The sequence below is a fragment of the Haliaeetus albicilla genome, chromosome 2, assembly GCF_947461875.1.
Source record: "Haliaeetus albicilla chromosome 2, bHalAlb1.1, whole genome shotgun sequence".
In the NCBI taxonomy this organism is placed as follows: domain Eukaryota; kingdom Metazoa; phylum Chordata; class Aves; order Accipitriformes; family Accipitridae; genus Haliaeetus; species Haliaeetus albicilla.
Window position 1 is genome coordinate 23,371,728 of NC_091484.1, and position 20,769 is coordinate 23,392,496.

General features: G+C 38.2%; 1 protein-coding gene across 34 annotated transcripts in view; it reads left to right on the forward strand.

Moving 5' to 3' along the window:
• Positions 1–20,769, forward strand: part of CLASP2 (cytoplasmic linker associated protein 2) — a 152,412-nt gene that overhangs the window by 3,122 nt on the left and 128,521 nt on the right. For 33 of the 34 annotated variants that reach the window (XM_069810159.1, XM_069810031.1, XM_069810047.1 and 30 more), the window contains one exon: positions 10,475–10,553. The exons of the other annotated variant lie outside the window; for it this stretch is intronic. In XM_069810159.1, the coding sequence (XP_069666260.1) occupies positions 10,475–10,553 (79 nt within the window). The remainder of the gene's footprint in view (positions 1–10,474; positions 10,554–20,769) is intronic. 34 annotated transcript variants of the gene reach the window in all.

Below are 20,769 nucleotides of genomic sequence, written 5' to 3' on the forward strand. Positions count from 1 at the left end.
AGGGCTTGAATGGTATCATGAAGTAATGAGTACCACAGGCTTTCATGTATTCTCAAGAAAAATATTAAAGAATCTTTATTTTTATTACTGTATTTCTAATAATTTGTTGGTTACCCTTTCCTCTGCTGAGGAATGGATAAGTAAAGCACTTAAGATGTTTCTGCTTATCATCTCTTTCTTCTTGTATCTTGCTAAAGGTCTTGCACGTTTTCAAGGTCCTAAAGCAATTAATCCCTCCCTGTTGACATGGCTGTTTAATTGAGCAGTGGTAATGGCTGGTGACTGGCTTGTTTATCAGAACTGCTGAGCTAGGTGAATTGGAGTGATAAGTGAGGAATATTGGAGGAAGTTTTGAGGGGGAGCATTATTTCCACTGTAGGTGGCCGGTATGGATGATGAGGGAATAACTAATGTAACTTGCCCTGGATGTGCCGTATCTTTCCTTTTCTGTGAAAACTCAGTTCTTGTATGCAGTGCACTCTGCTGACCATACTGAAAGAGAGGATGCATGATCTGGGGGCTCTAGACTCAACTCTATGATATGCCTGAGAAGAGAAAAATTCCTATGGAATGCCACCCTAGGAAGTTTCTGCCTCACATAACCAGAAGGGAAAGGGTCTGGAGGGGATAGGAATGGGAGGGTTGATTTGGCAGATTTGATAATAAGTGGGGAAAAAGAGAATAGGTATACAGTAAACAGGTGTGGACTTGTTATCAGCAAGGTTGAATTAACTTGTCTCAAAAAGAATTTGGCCATCTAAATAGTGCTTTTGCTTTTCTGAAGTTTGCAGCTATTCATGGTGGTTTACTAAACAATCTGGCAGTTCCAAACTAAGAAAGCAGATAGGAAAATTTTTGAGTTCATCTAGTTCATTGAAGTGGAAAATGCGCTTCCCAGTTTGAGTTATTGATAAATCAAAAAGGTGGGATTAAGCATGTGATGACTCACCTGCAAATGGTATGCAGTTCTGGTGAAAGTTGGTTGGAGAGCATGGGGAGTGACCTAGAGAGATGAGTCATCTTTAAAGGCTGACCTTAATGGTGTATTATGGGCACTTCCGTTACAATGTCTATGCAGTCAGTGATAAATTAGCTTCCAAAGACTGTTGAAAACTTCGCAACACCAGGGAGTACCCAGAAGATGAGCATAATTTAAGCTTTTATTTTGAATCTCATTAGAATGAAGGGGTTGCTCACTGCACTGAAAATTGTTTGCTTGTTGTCCTGGTACCGTGATCTGATTTATTTCATATTGGTTGGGACTGATCTCTCTTTTCCTACAATATAGAGGTTTGGTTTGGGTTTTTTTTGGGGTGTTTTCATGTGTGGTGTTTTGTTTTGTTTTTTTTTGTCTTCCTCCCCAAAATGACTATTTTCCTAAGGCTGTGAGGAATAGTGGAGAAAAAAAAAAGGGCAGTGAATTCTGTAATGTTTTTAAGGAGCAGGTAAGTTGGATGCAAAGTATTAAGAGTTGGGTGATGGTATTATTCTGCTGGTGGTATTTGTTCTCCTCCAAACTCTGAAATATTTGGCAATCTCAGAAAGTTGAAACAGTGTTAGTGTTTGTGTTCAGACTCTCAGGTGAACTTCAAGCAGTAAATTAATTCCCCATTCTGAAGGTATCACTACTGATAGATATTTTCTGGCTTTACTGGGTTAACCTGGATGCTTATCTATGTATATATGAGTTTTAATTAACACATCTCTTATGTCTTTCTTTGCTCGATAGTCTCTTGAAACAATTACAATATTATCTTAACTTTGTACAGTCTGATTGCTCAAACTGTTCCATGTCCGACTCAAATAGGTAATCTGGAAATCTGCTTTGAACTTCTGCTAAAGAGGTGTGGGGTGGACAAATACTACTTTTCAAGTAGAGCTTTGCAAGTCTACTCTTGGCTGTTAGGATGTTCTGGTTTTTTTAAGCCCACCAAAATTGAATTGTTGCCCTCAAAATTTATTTTTTGAGCCATAAAGCCACCTTTCGGTTCTTCACGCAAATCACACTGGATCAGAAGTAATAAGAAACTACCAGAATTTTTGCCACAGGTTTCTGAGGTAATTTTATGTGAGAAGAGTAATCAGTAATGTTTGTGACTGTGAGTCATCTTTGGATTTCTTACCTTTGTAGTAGATACTTTAGCTTGTTTTATTCCTCAACTGCCGTAGGAAAATAATTAATAATCGCTGGGTTTATGTCAGAGCAGCAGATTGTTTGCGATACAAAGAAAAAATTGCATTTCACACTACCTGTTTCTGATAGCATGGATAATCTGTTTCTTTTAGGCAAATCCTTGCAGTTATCTTTTATTCTATGCTTCCTGTAGAGTGAGATTTTTCTTAGCTTTGTTTGTCTCAACACCAAATACTGAAAGATACTAAAATACCATGGTTGTTGCATTTTTATATTTCCTTGGTTTAGCAAGTATTTATTTTGGTTTGTCTTTAGTTCAACAAAAGGCCAGCAGGAGGAGCTTTCAGTTTCCAGAAAGGAACGGAAGATTTGAACTCTTAATTTTGCAAATAGTTCAGACAAGTGGTCAGGGTGTTTGTCCAAAGTCCTTGCAAAGAGATAGCAGCAGTTATAATTTCGTTGACTGCATGTAAGTTTCTGAGGTGGAAGCTAGAATTTAAAATTGTTTGAACAAAATGGAGATACTGAGATCTGGGGGGCGATGGGGGGCAGGGGAGGGAAGGAAAGTTCAGAAATAAAAAAATACAAAGTCCGACATTTCAGTAGGAAGAATTGAACGCACAAATGCAGGATGTGGGGCGTGTGATTAAGAGCAGTCCTTAGGAAGAAAATGTGTGGCTTGTTTTGGATCTGAAGTTGAATGCAAGCCGACATATGCTACGCATATGCTGTAGTGAGTTGTAGGACTAACTTGCAGGACAGAAGAATGGCATAAAAGAGGACACACCTCAACCTTTATTTTTCAGTTACTGTATAGGTACTGGTATTTCCTTAGGCTTTGTTAGCAAATAGTGGTAATATTTAAATTTCTTTGTTGGAGGAGAAATGTTTGACTTTGAGCTCTTCGCTGAATTTCGTTATTCCTTTCTTCAAGTTGTTTGTTTCATCTTGGCTATGTGTGGGAGCTACTGTTATTGCGATGGAATGAGAATGTGATTTGACCTGTCCGTGTATGAATCCAGTTTTAGTTTTCAAGCTCAATTATTCAATTCTTTCTTGAGAAATAATTACTATTTTTTCATGTATTATTTATGTTCTGTTCATAGAATGTTAAATAAGCTATTGAATGTTAGCCAAACAATCAAGCAGATCTCCAGAAGACAAGGGAAACTTGCAAGAAGTTTTAATTATTTTAAGTTTAATTAAAACTAATTTTGTCCAGCCTTTAATTAGGAGTGTGGAATATATAGCCTCAAACTGTCAGGCATCTCCTCCAGAGGTGGAATTGACAGTTCTCAGTTGTTTTGCAGCTTCAGTTTGTGTAATCCAGCCTAACCGTAGTCCCTGTTGAAATAGCAGCTCTGCTTCTTCTGTGGCCGGACATTCTGACTGTTGTTCTTGAGGCAGTTAACTTTTTGTTGATATTGAATTAATTTTCCAGTGTTTCAGCAAGGTGATTTGACTGATGCTACGGGAGATTTAAGTGCACCAGATCAAATATGCCCGCAAGTCAAGAGCGAGAACAGGGCTATCCCTTTTAGCCTGCAGTTTGATTGATTTGAGTGTGAATAGAGACCCTTTCCAAGCTCTGTGCAGTGTGCAGGAGGAGGTGTGCATCCTTCAGAATAGAATTCACAGCAGTCAACGCACGTAAGCCATACGTAGTTCAGCATGCGTTTTTAGCAGCATTGCTGATTTAAGCAGTTTCTTTCCCTGGCTGCTGAATTGTGATGGTGCGTCGTGTCTTCGTTGCTCCGGTTCGAGTGCTTGTGAAGCTGCACAGTAAGCAGGCTCAGGGAAGAGATTTGGCTGAGAAGATGCTTTTTCTTGTTCATCTGTTGGACTGGTTTCCTAAAGCAGGTTACTCTCCAGCTGCATCAATACTTGTCTCCTCACAGTAGTGGAGCTGGTTGCAGGGGTAGGAGTAAGTAGCAGAGAATGGGAATCACTGTATGTTTAATACAATTTAAATAAGAGGAAATGAGAAAGAAAATGAGAGACCTGGGGCATGAAAAGAATTATATTCTTCTGGAAGTACTAAGTCCTAAAATAAAGTGTTTCTTTGTTTTGCTCCATCAACATGCTTAGAAAGGCTTTCAAGTACGGTTTTCTTTGGGGGGAAAAAGCTTTTGGGTTTGCTTTTTTTTTGGTAAAGATTATATATTCCAAAGAGAAATGCCATACATCTCATTGCCTTCCCGCTGAATCCTGCTTTTAAAGAGGCTCTGTCTTCAAACTTTTTCTACTGCAGTGCATAATGTTTAAGCCAAACAATCTCAAGAAAAAAAAAAATGGCCTAGAATGTCAGGTGTTGCTGTATCATATACTTTTGGTTTATGCTCACTGTCCTTGGAACAATGTCTATGAAAAATTTATGGCAGTGGTCAAGGGAGGAACATTTAATGTGCATATGAAGCAAACTGTAGATATTCCTGTAATGGATCAAGCTGGTGGCAGTACATGACACACTTTAGAATACTGTATTGTCCAGAGAATACAGAATAATTTGGAGATCACGCTTTCAGTCTGAACTCAAATCAGTTTGAAGACCATGAGAGATTTTGAAATGATAGAAGGCTGTAAACATTTTTCTGGTAACGATTTCAAGTGTTACACTAATGCATTCTTCAAAATTGGGTAAATGTTTCTTAATTAATGTGCGTGTGGAGGAATGTTACAGTTCCCATCACGAGGAAAGAGCAGTAAACCAGATTTTTTTTTTTATAAACTTTAAAATCTTTATGACAGCACTATGCTTGTTTGTTTTGGTTGCTATACAGGCGAGGTCAAAATAACAAGAACTTCCCAGATCTAGGCCTGTCGAGAAGGACCTCTGAAGAAACCAAGCTTTTTCAGTGCTGCACTACACTCATCAGTCTCTGCATAAATATGGGTGATTCATTCAATAATCCTCTGGTAGTGTGGTTACTTGCACTGCGATGCTGAAATGATTTGCGGTTGGCCATCACAGAAGGATAATGAGAGGAAGATTATAGTAAGAAATTTGGTAGTCTGTACTCCTTTTGAGGCAGTGAGGGTTGCAGCTGGTGTGCAGTTCTAACGGTAGCAAAGATTTGATTCTCTCAGGAGAATCTTAGCTTATAGTCCAAATTATAGTTGTAAAACATTGCTTTGAAGTCAGTAAACTTACATTTTTAGATAGAGGAAGCTCTTCATTTGCTGAAGAACTTGCAATTCAAATTGTTGAGCTTGAAGACTTTGTGTTAGACTACCAGCAACCCCTCTCTCTCCTTGCAATGTGAAGTGATGCAATATATGTTAAAAAAAATATTGTCTACATCTTTGGAAGTGTCATTTGTACCCTTGAAGATGAAAGAAGCAGGGGAATGGAAATAATGCTTTCTTGTCAGCTAAAATATCTAAAGTATAGATGATGCATGTGGTAGTTTCAGTAGCTGGGACTGCGGTTTTGACTGCTGTCAGCAGAGGCAGCTGCCCAACTGATGCCGAGTGGGAGGATTGCAGCAGTGCATTTTCTTGTGAAAGGGAGAATGGAGTCTGAAGATGACCTGGCTGGGACTGAAGAACCACCTGGGTTGAAGAAATGACTCAGGAAAATGAAAGCTTCCTTCTGCCCATGGAGCCAGGGGCAGTTTTTGGTATCTGCAAGCTTTTGTGTTAAGGGAGGGAATGGAATATGGGTAGGTCTCGGTGAAGTGGGTGATATGGAGAGAATTGGGGTGGGAAACAGTAAAGGGAGCAAAAAGTGATCAAGTATCCTGTGAAATAGGAGAGAAGTGTATTCAGGGAGATGGGTAAAGAGAACTAGGAATAAGAAACTTCCAAGAAGTGAAGCAGAAGAGACCGCATGCACATATGTGTTTTTGTTTCACGTTTAGCTACTTGCAAGGTGCTTGAGATTATTTGAGAATTGAGAAAGTACGCCTTTGGGCTTGTCTGACAATACTTAAACCAAAAAACCCTCCTGAAAACCTCACGTTCTTGTGCATGTCTCATTCCAGCACTGCAGTGCTGGAACAATGTTTTTTCTTGCACGGCGTAGTTGTTTGGCATGCTGTTTTTTTGTTTGTCAGTTGACTGTTAGTGATACCACAGCTGTCCCCATGGTGACAGGAAGTCCAATGCCTTAACTTCATTCTTTTGGAGTTCCAGATGGTGACCTCCATGATTCCCCCATTAGATTCTCATGACTAGTTTGCAGATTGTCATCTGTATTTCCATATACAGTTCAGAGATCCTATGACCAAATCCAAGGACATTTGTATTAAGGTCATTTGGCAACTTAATGTAACTAGACATGGTTTCCTGGCAGTGTCCTGCCCCTAGATGTCCCCCACAGGGATGGGAAATTACAAAATCACAGTGAGAATAATAGTAAGCATGCATGGTTAACCAGGTAGGGTTTGAAGAACAATATTTCTTTTCCTAGCAAAGACTTAGATGACTGGAAGTTGCCCACAGAAGAGCAGTGGCAGTGCTAGAAAGAGTATGTAAGAGAGCTGGAAAAGGAACAAGCTGCAGAACAAGAAATAGGCTCAATTCCTAATGACTGGCTCAATTCCTAATCACATTTTGGTTGGAACATCTTGATTTCAATAAAGAGTCTGGTCCTTTCCAGAACAGGTAAAGTATTTCTCAGTAGGGTTGGTGATTTTGTTGTGATCTGAGAAGTCAAGGATGGTCCTGAACATTGGCTTGTTAAAGAGTAGCTCAACAGTTAACCAACTCCAGTTCAAATAAGCCTACTTTCTACTGTGAACCTCAAAAGCAGTGTTTAAATGCATCAAACAATAGTGAGCTGATGAATCAGCCTCAACACACAAAGGCTCTTTCTAGGCAGCAGGCGAAAGGCTTAATGAATGCAGAGTAAGAAACAGATCCAATGATTTTAATCCCAGAAGAAATACATCACTCATTGAAGCTGGTGGGGAAGGAGCCATGATGCTGGTGGGAGGCTTTTCTGTTGCTAAGTGGAGAGCCTGTGTTGGTACATGGTCCCACACAGTGTCTGAGAGCTTGGAACCTTTTTCTTGCAGATCATTCTGCCTTGACTTGTGATTTTTTTTTTTTTTTTTTTTTTTGTGACCCCATATCAATTGTTAAGGACTCCTTCCAAAGGACTGCCTGAATACTGCATGGATTATACCTACCAGGAGATGCTGAAACTCAAAACATTGTGTTTCAAAGCAGAGAATTGTTAAGATGGATATACAAAGACAGTAAGAGGTAGTTTATTTGGTATACTCTGTAGTGGTATGGGGTTCCAAGTTTTTGTTAAAGAGATGAGAATTTCACAGCAGTGTTTGTTACTTTTGCATTTTTTAAAGCCAGCGTTAGTCTCATATATGACTTAGAAAGGTAACTTTTGAAAGCTTTATTTCATCATGTGCAGTCTGAACTATATATTTTCATAGAATAAAGACATCACAAGACAAAACTACTGATCAGCATTTTTAAATTTGTAGTATTTACTGAAGTGACTTTTGTATACCAATTATTGAAGTAGAACCCCTACTGCATTCTTTAAGCAAATCTTTGATAGACAGTTGCAAAGAGCCAACACCATATTGACAACTGCTTGAATGGTTAATCAAAGCAGATGTGGCTTGCATCATGAGAGGCAGTTAAACTTTACCCATTCACAGGGAGGGATACAAAAATATGGAATGTGCAGGCAATATCTCAGTGGGTGCTCTTGATCAAATAAAATACTCTTAGACAAATGAAATACAAGTGATCAGATTCTTTGTTGGCAGTAACAGTCATGGTAGGATGAATAGCTGTTTCTCTGGTTGTTATCAAGCCTCTGACCCTTAGGTTATATGGAGATTCAAATATTCCATATGGCCACTGTTTTTACCCAGGTGAGACTTTAAAAAAAACCAATCCCCGCACCCTTCTAACCAAAACCAACCAACCAACCAACAAAAAAGGCAAAAAAAAAAAAAAATCCCACAAAAACCACTCCAGACCCTAGAGGCTGAGCACTGGAGGAAATAATCAAGAAATACTCTCCATCTTACTCAGAACTCTTCTTTGGGATTAGTAAAGAGCAGATCTGTAGTAAAAAAACAGTCATGCGTGCTTTACTTTAAATTTCTGAGCTGCTGTTGTTCAGAATGATAGAAGACTTCAAGAGAGATTTTTAGAAAGATAATCAAATATGCAGAGAAGAGAGAGACTCTCTGTAAGTACCATTAAAGAAAGAAAGGCAGTGGTTTTTGTGTTAATAGACTCCAAAATACTTGCACGGGAAGGGTATCTGAAAAGTTGCTACTGGAAGACAAGTCTAAGGTGGGGCTTGTAGTCAGGAAACAGAAGCATAGGAAAACAATGTATATCCAGAGTGATTTCTTGCAGGCCTGCCTATTTCTTGCAGGCATCGCTTTTTAAACTGAGATTTTGTCTTGGGTCTCATATAGTTTGGCAATCTGGAAAAGAACATTAAAGGAAAGAGCTTTTGGGAAGCTTTGACGTTACCCTAAAAGCTGACATATTTTTTGTCTAAGTAAGTAAGGTATCGATTACAGGATTCTGTTTTCTCATCCTAAGCTGTAGATGCAGTCACCTTTTTGGAAATATATTAATTTAAGCCAGTGATGCCTTCCACTTATATTTGCTATTCTCCATTTTAGTATGTAATGTGTAAATTTCCAAGTAAATTGTACTAACTTGGAGCTGAGTTTTCTACCTCCTCTTTAAAAGGAGATCTATTATACTAATACTGAAATTACTAAAAATCTGCTTAATTATGCGGCTGCTTCAGATCATAGATTTTATGGAGACCTTATTTGTCTAGTTTCTTGCAGAAACAAGGCTCACATGATCCTGTGTGTGTGGGCCATGTGTATTCGCATTAATCTCCAGTCAAATTTTTTTGGCCTGCTGTCTAGTGTGGACAATTGTGACAGATGAGGATCTTAAGGAAACAGAGTTGTCCCAAGAAATTGTGGTTCCAAGTTTTATGAAAATAAATAGCTAATAGAGGGGAGTAATTCTGCTCATGTCTTCGTGGGGAGAAATTTGCTGTTTGGTGTCTTACTAGAAAATAAAGAGGAGGAAAAACTGTTACAAGTGCCCAAGCTTCAGGAGGTCCTTCCTTTGGCATTTGTGCCTTCATGGGCAGCTGATTGACTTAACTACAAGATGTGAAAATGCAGGTTCTGGTGTTCGTAATGAACTATTACAGGAAGATAAGAATGAAGTCTTCAAACAGTATGCAGGATAGTTAAGGGTGAAAAAAGGTGTCCCGACTTGCTAAAATGATTTAGTTTAACTGATCATTTTGGATCATGTTTTTGTTTCTATACGAGTGGATATTGTCCTCTCATCTAGTTTCTGTTCATAGATGGGAACCTCCTCACAATTCCAGTAGTATTTTGAACTTCCTTTTGTTTTCTGGTTTGTTGTGGGTTTTTTTTTGTTTTGTTGGTTTTTTTTAACAACAGCAAATGAAGAGAAATAAAACTCCCCTAGCTCAACAAGCAGGTGGACAAATGGTATGGTCTGAACTTCTAGGGAAGATGGTATTAGCTTCTCTCAGTTGTTTTGTTTTGGGAGTTTGGAAAACGATGTAATGACCTTGCTGGATGAACTAAGTAGCCAGATGGAAGTAAGCTCTTAACATCTGGGAAACTGTTTAAACCATGTTTTTTTTTCCAGTCTATATTAGTACTTATGTTTGGGGGCTTAGTTTGCATTTGAAGTTGTTTGCTTTTTCTGAGTATGGTAACTGCACACACCCCCACCCCTTTTGTTGTTGTTGTTGTTTTTTTGTTTTGTTGCTTTTTGTTGTTGGTAAGGCATTCTGTTTTGTTTCTTTAAGCAGCTTAGAAACTTGGTAGAGGAAATAAGCCTAAAGCCTTACTGGTACCTGTTTCGAAGGAATTTTGATTTTCAGTTAATGCTGAGTTAGACCTCTAGAGTCATCTCCTAAAGAAAATGAGGGATAGAATTTCAGTCCTAATATATGATCCAGAGAGAGAAAAAGAAGAGCTTCTTCCAACTTCTTAGTCCTTGTGATTATTAATTTGAAATTTAATCATTTGTAGTTGAAAATACTAAAACATTGGATTTGTAATATTTATTTTCTTCCTTTTTTAAGACAAGTACTGAAAAATCTGAACTGATCTCGTATATGTAAATATTCTTGATCCATTCCAAACATATTCTGATAACTTTGTCTTAATGAAAGCTTTCAAGGAATTATCAGCTCTCTAATTGGAACTTTAATTTATCGTTAGGTTAAGATACAGTCTTTCAGCATGCCTGCATATATAGATCTAATTTCTTTAAAAATATATTCTAAAGAATTCTTTAGTGATCTGTTTTGTGTATGTAATGCTTTTGTTTCAACAGGTAGCATTACTGGGATTAGATGTTTTAGGTGCCTTTGTCGACAGACTATCAGGACGCTTTAAATCCTATATAGGAACTGGTAAGTGAAATGTAACTTTCTTTTTCCTAAGACCAAAAAGTAGAAGACACTCCCCCCCCACCCCAGCAGTTGAAGTGGAACATGTTGAAAGCTTTCTGAGCTAATTACAATACATTGGTAGACATCTTATTGCTGTTGTTGGAATTTAAATAATTTTATATTAACTTGTAAATATTCATTTGTCAAGCAATCACTGATTTTTTTGGTGGTGGTTGGGATTTTTTAAAGGTTCCAGGAATACCTTTTCAGTGATTTAGTTTCATGATATGTAGTTGCTTACCGCTCTGGTGCTATATATTTGCTTACAACTCCCCAAGACAGTCATCTAAAAATTACATTACAACATAAATGTTACTTTTAACTTGTGTTAAAGATTGAAGGTTTCATTTGCAGATCATTTTAATTAGAGCCTTATGGCTGCTGAAGCCTGTGGTCTCACAGGACTATGTGGTCCACCTCCTGTTAGATAACTGGACTGTAGCTTTTAGTAGTCTAAACTTGTTATGAGATGAAAAAAAAGTACTAACTGTTACTCTTGTGTGAAATGTTTACTTAGATGAATTTCAAATTAATGGATCTATGTATGCCTGAGTATGAAACAGTTCTGGGACGTATGAACAAACTACACTGCTCAACTCGTTTTGCTGCTGTCCTTAATATAGTGATACTAGGGCATTAACCTCAGTGTTATATCTCTGGTTATTTTTAACAGAAGTTTCTAGCTTAATGTCCTTTTCCAAAATTTGTATGAATTATCTTGCACCTTGTTCCCACATACCCAGCTATCTCAAATTTTCTGTCAAAATGTTAAGCTGCTTCTTCCTTACATGTCTGCTTTTGTATTTAAGAGTTAAGAAATCAGCAAAATTTGAAAGTTTGCTATCTGAATTCATTGGAAGCATTTTTCAGGATATTGTAGAACTACTGCAGTAGAGTGCTACAGAATTTACATCTGTTTTGTTGCAGAGGGTTTTTTCTTTGACTGTTTAGTTTTGTATTGGAGCAGTATAAGGGAACTGGAGGTGTATTGTGCTATGTAGAATATTGATTTGTGAATAATCTCCATTTGTAGCTACAAACAGTGCTAGGCTTCAGAGTTTTACTCTGATTTGTATTTTAGTGGTATGTAGAACTTAGAATTACAGCAACTTTATTAAATGTTGGAAAGCTTTTTTTATTTCTTCTGGTTTTGTGTTTTTAAATGTGAACTATTTGAGAATAGTTTGAAAACACTACTTTTTTGTCCCAGTATTTGAGTAGTTTGAGATTATAAGCAAATTAAAGATTTAAATTTCAATACTTGGTAGCATTTATATTTAAAAAAAAAAGTGTACTGGCACTGTGAGTGACCATCGAACACGTGTAACATCAATGGACACCTGAAGCTGTGTTTTCCAGAAGTACTTTTTAGAAAAGCTGAGTAGTAGTGCCTTCAACTGAAACTGGTCTTCTGAGTGTCTCCAGAATTGAGACCTGTAGAGTGCATTATCCTGAATATGCATGTTGCTGTTGTGCATGATCAGCTTTTATATAAGCTTAACAGACACTAAACTGTTAGTCTCAGTAAAGGCAGAAGAAAGTTATTTTAGATGACTTGTAAGAGTGATTTATAGTATGAATTCTGTTCAGTTGGTAGCTGCCTTTCCAAGTCTTAAAATGAGATTTGGATCACTTTCAGTTTTTGTCAGTGAAGCAGTAATACAGAAACTTTATTGTAAATGTCTGGGAGCATGGATAGTCTGGGGTTTATGAGAGTAATTAAAAGCACACTGGTGAGCAAGAAAACTGCTTCCTTCAACAAAAATTAAAGAACCAGCTGTTTCCCAAATCATGTTCTATTGACTCTGCAGATTTGGCTTTTACCGTAATCTGAGAATGACTCCAGTAAGTCAGACCAAAGACTCATATCTGACAGTGATCTGTTTGCAGATGCCTGAGAAGAAAGCAAGGACAGGACAAACATGCAGTGATAACTCCTTCAATATGACTCCCTAGCTGTCGACAGTCTTGCAGTTTAGGGCCGGACTACGTTTAGGGCCAGGCATATGGTATCTTCGGTGTCTCCCCTGTCACCCTGTTTTCCTACAGCTTTATCTGGTTAGTTTTTGAACCCACATAGACCTTTGGCTTCTACAGTGTTCTGTAGTAATGCTTAATTATGCAAAACACTTGTTTTGGACTGGCTGCCTGATCAGTTGATGCTTGATAGATCTTGTGTTAGAGAGGTGAGCCATCATTTCTTACCTTGACTGCCAATCTTTGTTTAACAGATCTCTTCTGTGCCTCTCCTCTGCTATCGTTCCTCCCTCCCCATGCCGGGTAAGAGTCCCGGTCTAATTGTTTCTTGTATACACATGGTTCCATGTTTTTTATTGTTCTTGTTTCTCCTTTCAGTGCCTTTCTTTTGTAGTGCTTCTGAGTTGAGGAAGCCATAACATCACAGATGCAGCATATGTTTATAGTGGCAAAATTCTGTTTGGTTTTATTATGCATCTATTACTTTCATAACTGTTGATAATCTATTTCTTTGTTACATTGTTGCTTCCTGAAAATTGTCTTAATGTATTCATGAGACTGTCTACTGTGACAACCTGTTTTCCTGTGCAGCAATGGTGGATTTAGGGTCCGCTGTCTGGGACGGTGTCTCTTCCTCCATGCCTTTATCGTTATGGTACCTTCCTTCCTGTAAGACCCCTTCCTGAGAACTATGTGAAAATCCAGCTGTGCTCTGTTAGTGGAGTTACCTTCTGCGCAGCTGTTCGGCAGAGAGCTCTTGCAAGTTTGTGAGGTACAACTTCCTTTATAAAAGCTATATTGTCTCTTCTATGCCATAGCCAACTCTGTGTACAGTGACTCTAAGTATAGTGAGTTCTTTACAGATGCCAGAAGAGAGTAGAATCATAGAATCATTAGGTTGGAAAAGACCCTTAAGATCATCAAGTCCAACTGTAAACCTAACAGTACCAAGTCCACCCATAAACCATGTCCCTAAGCACCACATCTATGCATCTTTTAAGTACTTCCAGGGTTGGTGACTCAACCACTTCCCTGGGCAGCCCATTCCAATGCTTGACAAGCCTTTCAGTGAAGAATTTTCTCCTAATATCCAATCTAAACCTCCCCTGGTGCAACTTGAGGCCATTCCCTCTTGTCCTATCAATTCTTACTTGGGAGAAGAGACCAACCCCCACCTCGCTACAACCTCCTTTCTTGTAGTTGTAGAGAGTGATAAGATCTCCCCTCAGCTTTCTTTTCTGCAGACTAAACAACCCCAGTTCCCTCAGCCGCTCCTCATAAGACTTGTGCTCCAGGCCCTTCACCAGCTTCGTTTGGCCCTTCTTTGGACACGCTCCAACACCTCAGTGTCTTTCCTGCAGTGAGGGGCCCAAAACTGAACACAGTACTTGAGGTGCAGCCTCACCAGTGCCGAATACAGGGGAACAGTCACCTCCCTGCTCCTGCTGGCCACACTATTTCTGATACAGGCCAGGATGCTGTTGGCCTTCTTGGCCACCTGGGCACACTGCTGGCTCATATTCAGCTGGCTGTCAACCAGCACCCCCAGGTTCTTTTCTGCTGGGCAGCTTTCCAGCCACTCTTTCTCAAGCCTGTAGCACTGCATGGGGTTGCTGTGACTGAAGTGCAGGACCTGGCACTTGACCTTGTTGAACTTCATATGATTGGCCTCAGCCCATTGATCCAGCCTGTCCAGATCCCTCTGTAGAGCCTTCCTACCCTCAAGCAGATCAACCCTGCCGCCCAACTTGGTGTTGTCTGGAAACTTACTGAGGGTGCACTCGATCCCCTCATCCAGATCGTTGATAAAGATATTAAACAGAACTGGCCCCAACACTGAGCCCTGGGGAACACCACTGGTGACTGGACACCAACCAGATTAAACTCCTTTCACCACCACTCTTTTGGCCCAGCCATCCAGCCAGGTTTTACCCAGTGAAGAGTTTGTCTGTCCAGGCCATGAGCAGGCAGTTTCTCCAGGAGAATGCTGTGGGAGTACTTTTAGTTCAGGTTTTAGATGTAGCCTCTTTGTTACATCTGGACGATGAAAATTGCTTATTAAAAATAAGCTTCCCCCTGCCGAAACTTCTACAAAGTTTCCATAGTTATGCATTTAAGAAGAATCAACTATTTTATGCAAACTGTCATTTTTTTTTAATTTTATTTCATATCTTGGTTATGTCCAGTTAGGTCATTGTTTGATGTGAACATAGTAAATGAGGTGGGTACTCATGTATTGCAAATTCACAATTCATACAGGTGATATAAGGAGAAGATAAAGGTCGTGATATCAAGCCTGAAAATGTTGGGAAATTTGGAAGCAAGATAGAAAGTTCTTATAGCCCCAAAGGAAGTCTTAGTAGTGTTTTATATGGTAGGCATTTACTTCTTCTGTTTTGGTCAAATAAATGTGAGTATATTAATTTTCAAAGACAAGCATAATAGAAGTTTTCCAGGCAATTTAATTATTACTTTGAAATATTCAAAATATAGTTAACTTCTCATTTATTGCCATAACTTATTGTAGGTACTTGCATTCTCACTGAAGATCAGGATTGCACCATGAATATAGCAAAGGAAGATGTATATATAAAATACCTACCTACTCTGTTTTCTGCCTTTTTTAAAATACAATGAATCCTATTTTCTAGGTGAAGTTTAACATTTGTAGCTGTGTTTTGTCATAAAATACCTGGAACCTTAAATATATTTTTGTCTTGATAAAGAGCGTTACATTTTGGTGACCCTGTCATGTTTTTATTCATGATTCAGAACTCAGTAAATGATGGAAGTATAATGGTGTATTGCCCAACTCTAACATGGCAAAATACCCCCCCCCCCCGCCCCCCCCATTTAATTTCCTGTTCAGTTATGATGGGGATAGATTTCTTCAAATGCAGACAAAAATAGCTAACGTGATTGAATATTCACCCCTATAAGCATTGCAGGCTTTTTGCTAAGAAGTAAAAACAACAAATTCTTTATTATTATTTCCATCTTTACAGCCTACATATATGTTGTAAATTAGATTTGGGCAAAATCAGTACAATAGTTGTAGGACAGATGCTGTCCAATATTCTGAAGAGCATGTTAGTGATCTTTGTATTGACGTATAATGCCTGATAAGAGACTTAATTCAGTTTCCTAGGCAACAATCTAATGTTGCGGTAACTTTCTTCCAAGGTGTTATCCTTTTATGATTAACCACATTGCACGCTCTCTGCAGCTGGCAGTGTTCTGGGAACTTGGACACGCAAATTTGGAATCTCTTTTTTAGTCCTTCGAGTGAAGATGCTTGAAAATACTTTGCAAGCAATAAATATCCGAGTGTGTGTTAGTTCATAAGACTATGTGGCTATATTCTGGAAGAAATGAAGCAAATTAAGGAGTGTTGCAGTGTTACATCTTTCAGTATTTAAAACTACTGCTTGTTCTGTGATTAAAAGAGATTACTTAAGAGTGCATAATTACCCTGTCACAATCTCTTTTCCCAGGTGATGGCATTAATTATTAAAATATTATCTATCAGAAATAAAAGAGAATATTAGAATTATGGGAAAATGCGACTGGATGACAGTTTCTGGGAAAAGTCTCTACTCATACTTGCAGTTTCATTTTCTAAAATGAGTGACTGTTAGTTTGTCCTCTTGTTAATGTCAAAGGAACAGGAAAAGAAAAGGTATAATAAAGGTATATGGAATCTGTTTCAGTTTTAATGTGATGTTACATCATGATATATTTTTCTGCATATATTGAACTGTCCATTAGTCTATGATAGAATTATATTATCATTCACTTTGACATACAACCTTACAAGATGTTGCAAAATATATTTTAGTTATCTGCAAATTAAAGGAAAAATACTTGACACTTAAAGACCAAACACAGATACACACGTTACATATGTATAAGTCTGAATATAGTTACACATTTTACACACAAACCCCCCATATGTAAATGTGTGTATGTGTGTAATAGTAGTTTCAAATTCTTCTTACTGTAAAAAGAAACCAGTGGGCAAAAAGAACTTTGAAAGATAGTTGTAGTGCCATATACTAAGATGTGAAACCAATTTGAAGTGTTTAAATTCTTTCCCAGGTGGCTTTTAGAAGTGATGAAAGAACCTGTAAATTAGACTTCTCAGACTAATTTAAATGCTCCTTCAAATTTATTGTCATAATTAAGCAAGCAAGTTTGTTGCCTGATTTGTTTTAAAGCAGTTGTAAGGACTTGCAATGTGCATTAATTTTTTGAGTGAATTTGGATTAAAAGCATTTGGTACAAGAATTTGGGCATATTTGTTTGAGTAAGACTGCATTTAGATAAGTGACACCCAAGTTCTTAATTTTTGCTTTTTCTCCTGCTTAATGATTGAAATTTTTTGATGGAAAAGGCTTAAATGTGCAGTTTAATCAAGATGTGACTCTTCAGTAAGTGGTTTTAATGATGTATGGAGAACTGCTTTCCTCAACACCATGAAAACCAACAACTGTTTTAGCATGAGCTACCATGCATATATAGCATGTAGAAAAATATTGGATCTTCAGGTTTCAGGGACTGACTGATTTTTGTTCTTATTTTTCATTTTTATTAATTTCATTTAAATGTTGAGACTAATGGCGAATCTACTGTAGGATTCCAGGTTATAAATGCTTGCAGAACACCTAAACACAAAACCTGGAATAATTTAGGTTGGAAGGGACCTTCGCGATCATCTGGCCTATGTCTTTGCTTAAAGTATGACCAGCCTCAATTGTTAGAGAATACTTTGAAATTAAATCAAATAATTCAAGAAATTGAATTGCTTAGATGATGTAAAGCAAGCTTTTCTATTTATGTGAGACAAGCCTTTTCTCAAAGATACCTTGTGGCATCTAAATGCAAATCAGGTGTTTTGTCTGATATTGCCTCTGGAAGAGCTGTGTTGGGTATGTTTTGTAGGATTTTCTTAAACAATAAAATGCTGACTATTTCAGACTGTTTTTTAGAAAAGGCTTTTAGAGGCGACTCCATTATTTGTATTTTTGCTGCAGAATAGATGTTTTGAATTGCTTTTATATTTTCAAATTTGACAAAAAGATGAACTTCCTGCAATGTCTCAGAAAATCCTTAAATTTTCTTTGGTTCCCTCTATTGTTAATGATCATAGCTAATGGTCATAGCTGATTGAAGCTGTGACTTTTTTCATCTTGGTGACAGATTCCCTAAAGTGTTTGTAAAAATAAAAAAAAAGAAAATCTGTGCAGCCTTTTAAAGTTTCTGATGTCCTTCCTGGCTGGCTAGCACTGCAATTTATTAGTACTGGGAATGAATTTTACCTGAAGTGGTCCATGCTTGTGTGATAGGCTGTGATTTAGAGTATCATCTGCTTGCTGTCTGTGGACACTTCACTGTATGACACCTAGAAATGCAGTGCCATTAAATAAAGAGTAGAGAAATCCTAGTCTTCCTTGGTTTTGGTTTGGTTCTATTTAATACTAGTTCTGTCAAAACCTAGCCTAGAGCTATAAAATTTCAGAAGATGACATGAATGTTTGTTCTCTACCTTCTTGTTTGCTTGCTGGTCTAATACACCTCTTGAAACTCTGTGGACTTGAAGGCTCTCTTCTCATCTTCCTGAGACTGAGAGCCTGATAGATTCATAGATGTATCATATTAAAAAAAAACCCAACAAAAACCCCTAAAAAAAGGAAAGCGTTTTTTTTTTCCCCGTCCACTACTGGTGATGAAGAGTATCTCTAATTAATCCCATTAATGCTTTTCTTAGTTGGCTCCTGGAGAGACACAAGGAAGCATATTAATGTCTGAGATGGCTTTTGATTAAACTTACTGCAGACTGGACTTTATCTCGAGGAGGGCAGCAGAGCCCAGAGGCCCTCTCTGAGAGCCTGCTAATGATTCTTTGCTTAGAAGCAGCCCTTGGCCATGTGTGTCTGTCAGACCGGCTGTGTTGCTGGCCCCATGGAAGCCTCTGTGGGATTCCCTTCTCTCCTGTGCATCTTATCCAGAGGAACAGAGACTGTTCTAATTGCAGAGGCAGCTGTTTAATACCGTTGCCTGAGCTGGCAAGGTTTCTGAGAAAACTGGGAAGATACTGCTGCCTAGGTTTAATCTGTTTCTGTCCTCAAAGCCTTTTCTTTTAATGTCTAAGTCAAGAAGTTAGACTTTTTAGTACTGGAATTTTTGCCAACACTGATGTTGTTTCCTTGGTAAAGATTCTTATTTACTTAATGCTTTGTTGTAAGTCTTCGCAGTAGAGCAGACATGGACTATCTGATGTTGGTTCACAGAAATGGGTAGGTGTGAGAGGGCATACATAAAATGGGCACTTACAAAGGGCACATATATGTGGTCAAGAGAGAAGGAATAGAGGGAGTTGTGAGCGATAATACAAACTGAAAAGCTCCGTATTTGTGTCATAACAGAAGGAACTTGTGTTAAAGTTTAACAAAAGGAAATTGTTTGTGCTACCTATGGCATTCTTTGCTGCAGGGGGTCATGCAGTTAAGCGGCTCAGGATTTTGAAAAATACATTGGGTGCCATTCTAGGCACTGACTTCTGTGATTTACTTATTTTCAGTCCTGGTAGAGGAAATAAGTATTTAATCTCTCAAGGCTGTACTCTGACTCTCCAGGCTGGTTTTGGCCTTAACTCTCTCATCTACTGTCCAGCTAGTGGTGATAAAATCATTACGTGAACTTGTATAAATGAAAATTTATTTACATTTACTGAGCCAAGAGAAGGAAGACAAACAATGGAAAAGAAACCAGTGGGATAATAAGCTCTGTTAGGGATATAATAGAAAGGTAACTACTATGCAATTAGAAAGGAAGAAGGCATAAATAGCAGCTCAGATGTAAGTAGCAGGTCAGTTTGAGGTAGATCTGGTAAAATTAATGTGTGCTATAGAATATTTTTACTAAGACTTCTACGTTTTCTTCAGTAATCAAAACCTGTAAAATAACAATGTAGAAATCTTAACAGGAAAAACTCAGGAGTGGCTGGTAGTGATAGGAAACTTTGACAGTATGCCAAATGTGGCGAAAAGGAAAATTGAGTGGGAAATAGTGCTTCTTGGCTCTGCAAAAAATAACCAGCAACTGCAAAGGGAATCAGTGTCTCCTAAATTTCATGTAGTGTTTCTCTGCATATCAGCAGAAATAAAAGGAAGTAAGTTGTCATATGTTATTAGGTTTTCCAAAATCCCTTCAAAATAATTAAAGAAACTAGGCAACAGAACAAGTAAGATGGATAAGGTTAATATAAACCAGTAGCAATGTGTGAATCCATAGTGAACGTGACAAATTATATACTTCACTGGGTAACTTGTTAGGAGACTACTGCTTTGAATACTGCCTTCTTGTATGGTCATAATTCTCCTTCCTCACCTTTCTTTTGACTCCAATGTCTATTTGAGATTGTTTAGTTTGTAGGCTGGTTCCAGAAATAACCAAATGCATATATTTGCACTGCAGCATAAAGAAGGTTGCTAATTTGACAATGCTGATGAGAAAGCGTATAAAACTTAAAGGAAAAGTATCAGCCAAAATGATTGTTCAGTTGTATTTGGAGTGAAGTTTGGTGGGAAAAAAAGCAGTGTTCTTAGTGACGTATTTTCTGGTCGTCCATTCTTTGGGATGTAGTAGTGCTTTAATCTAAGGTAGAGACTTGATTTTTGGTAAGGGTAAATACTTTGGTAAATACTTTGTATTGCAAGTATTATTTGAGCTGTTTCTGGCAGGGATAGAAACCTGCCTAAAGCTGGCCAAGGTAAAAATCTTTTTATAAAATCTTAGTGCACAAACACCCCGTAGATACTTCCTAAGGTGCCAAAACCTCCTGTTCCTGTTTGCTCAGTTCCAACATACCTCTTAGCTCATGCTTTTGATTGACATGTGTCTATCATCTTGAATGTCTGAGTATGTCCTCGGTTCACCTTGTAAATAGACAAATACTGGTACAAGGGGTGGTATGGGCTGGGGGGGAAACAGTGCTTGGGGTAGTGAGTAGGCAAAGCTGCTGCTTTCTAGTGCCAGCGCTGGCTTATCCTGATGTAGAGGAAAAGCCTGTGTTGTACAGTCATCTCTGGTGCTCAGCTGTAATCGCTGCTTTGGGCTTGGGTGAGGTTTCTTATGAGAACTCAAAGTTTCTTGTGCTCTGTGATTGTGGCTGGGCAGGACTAGAGGGTTGCAAGGAGAG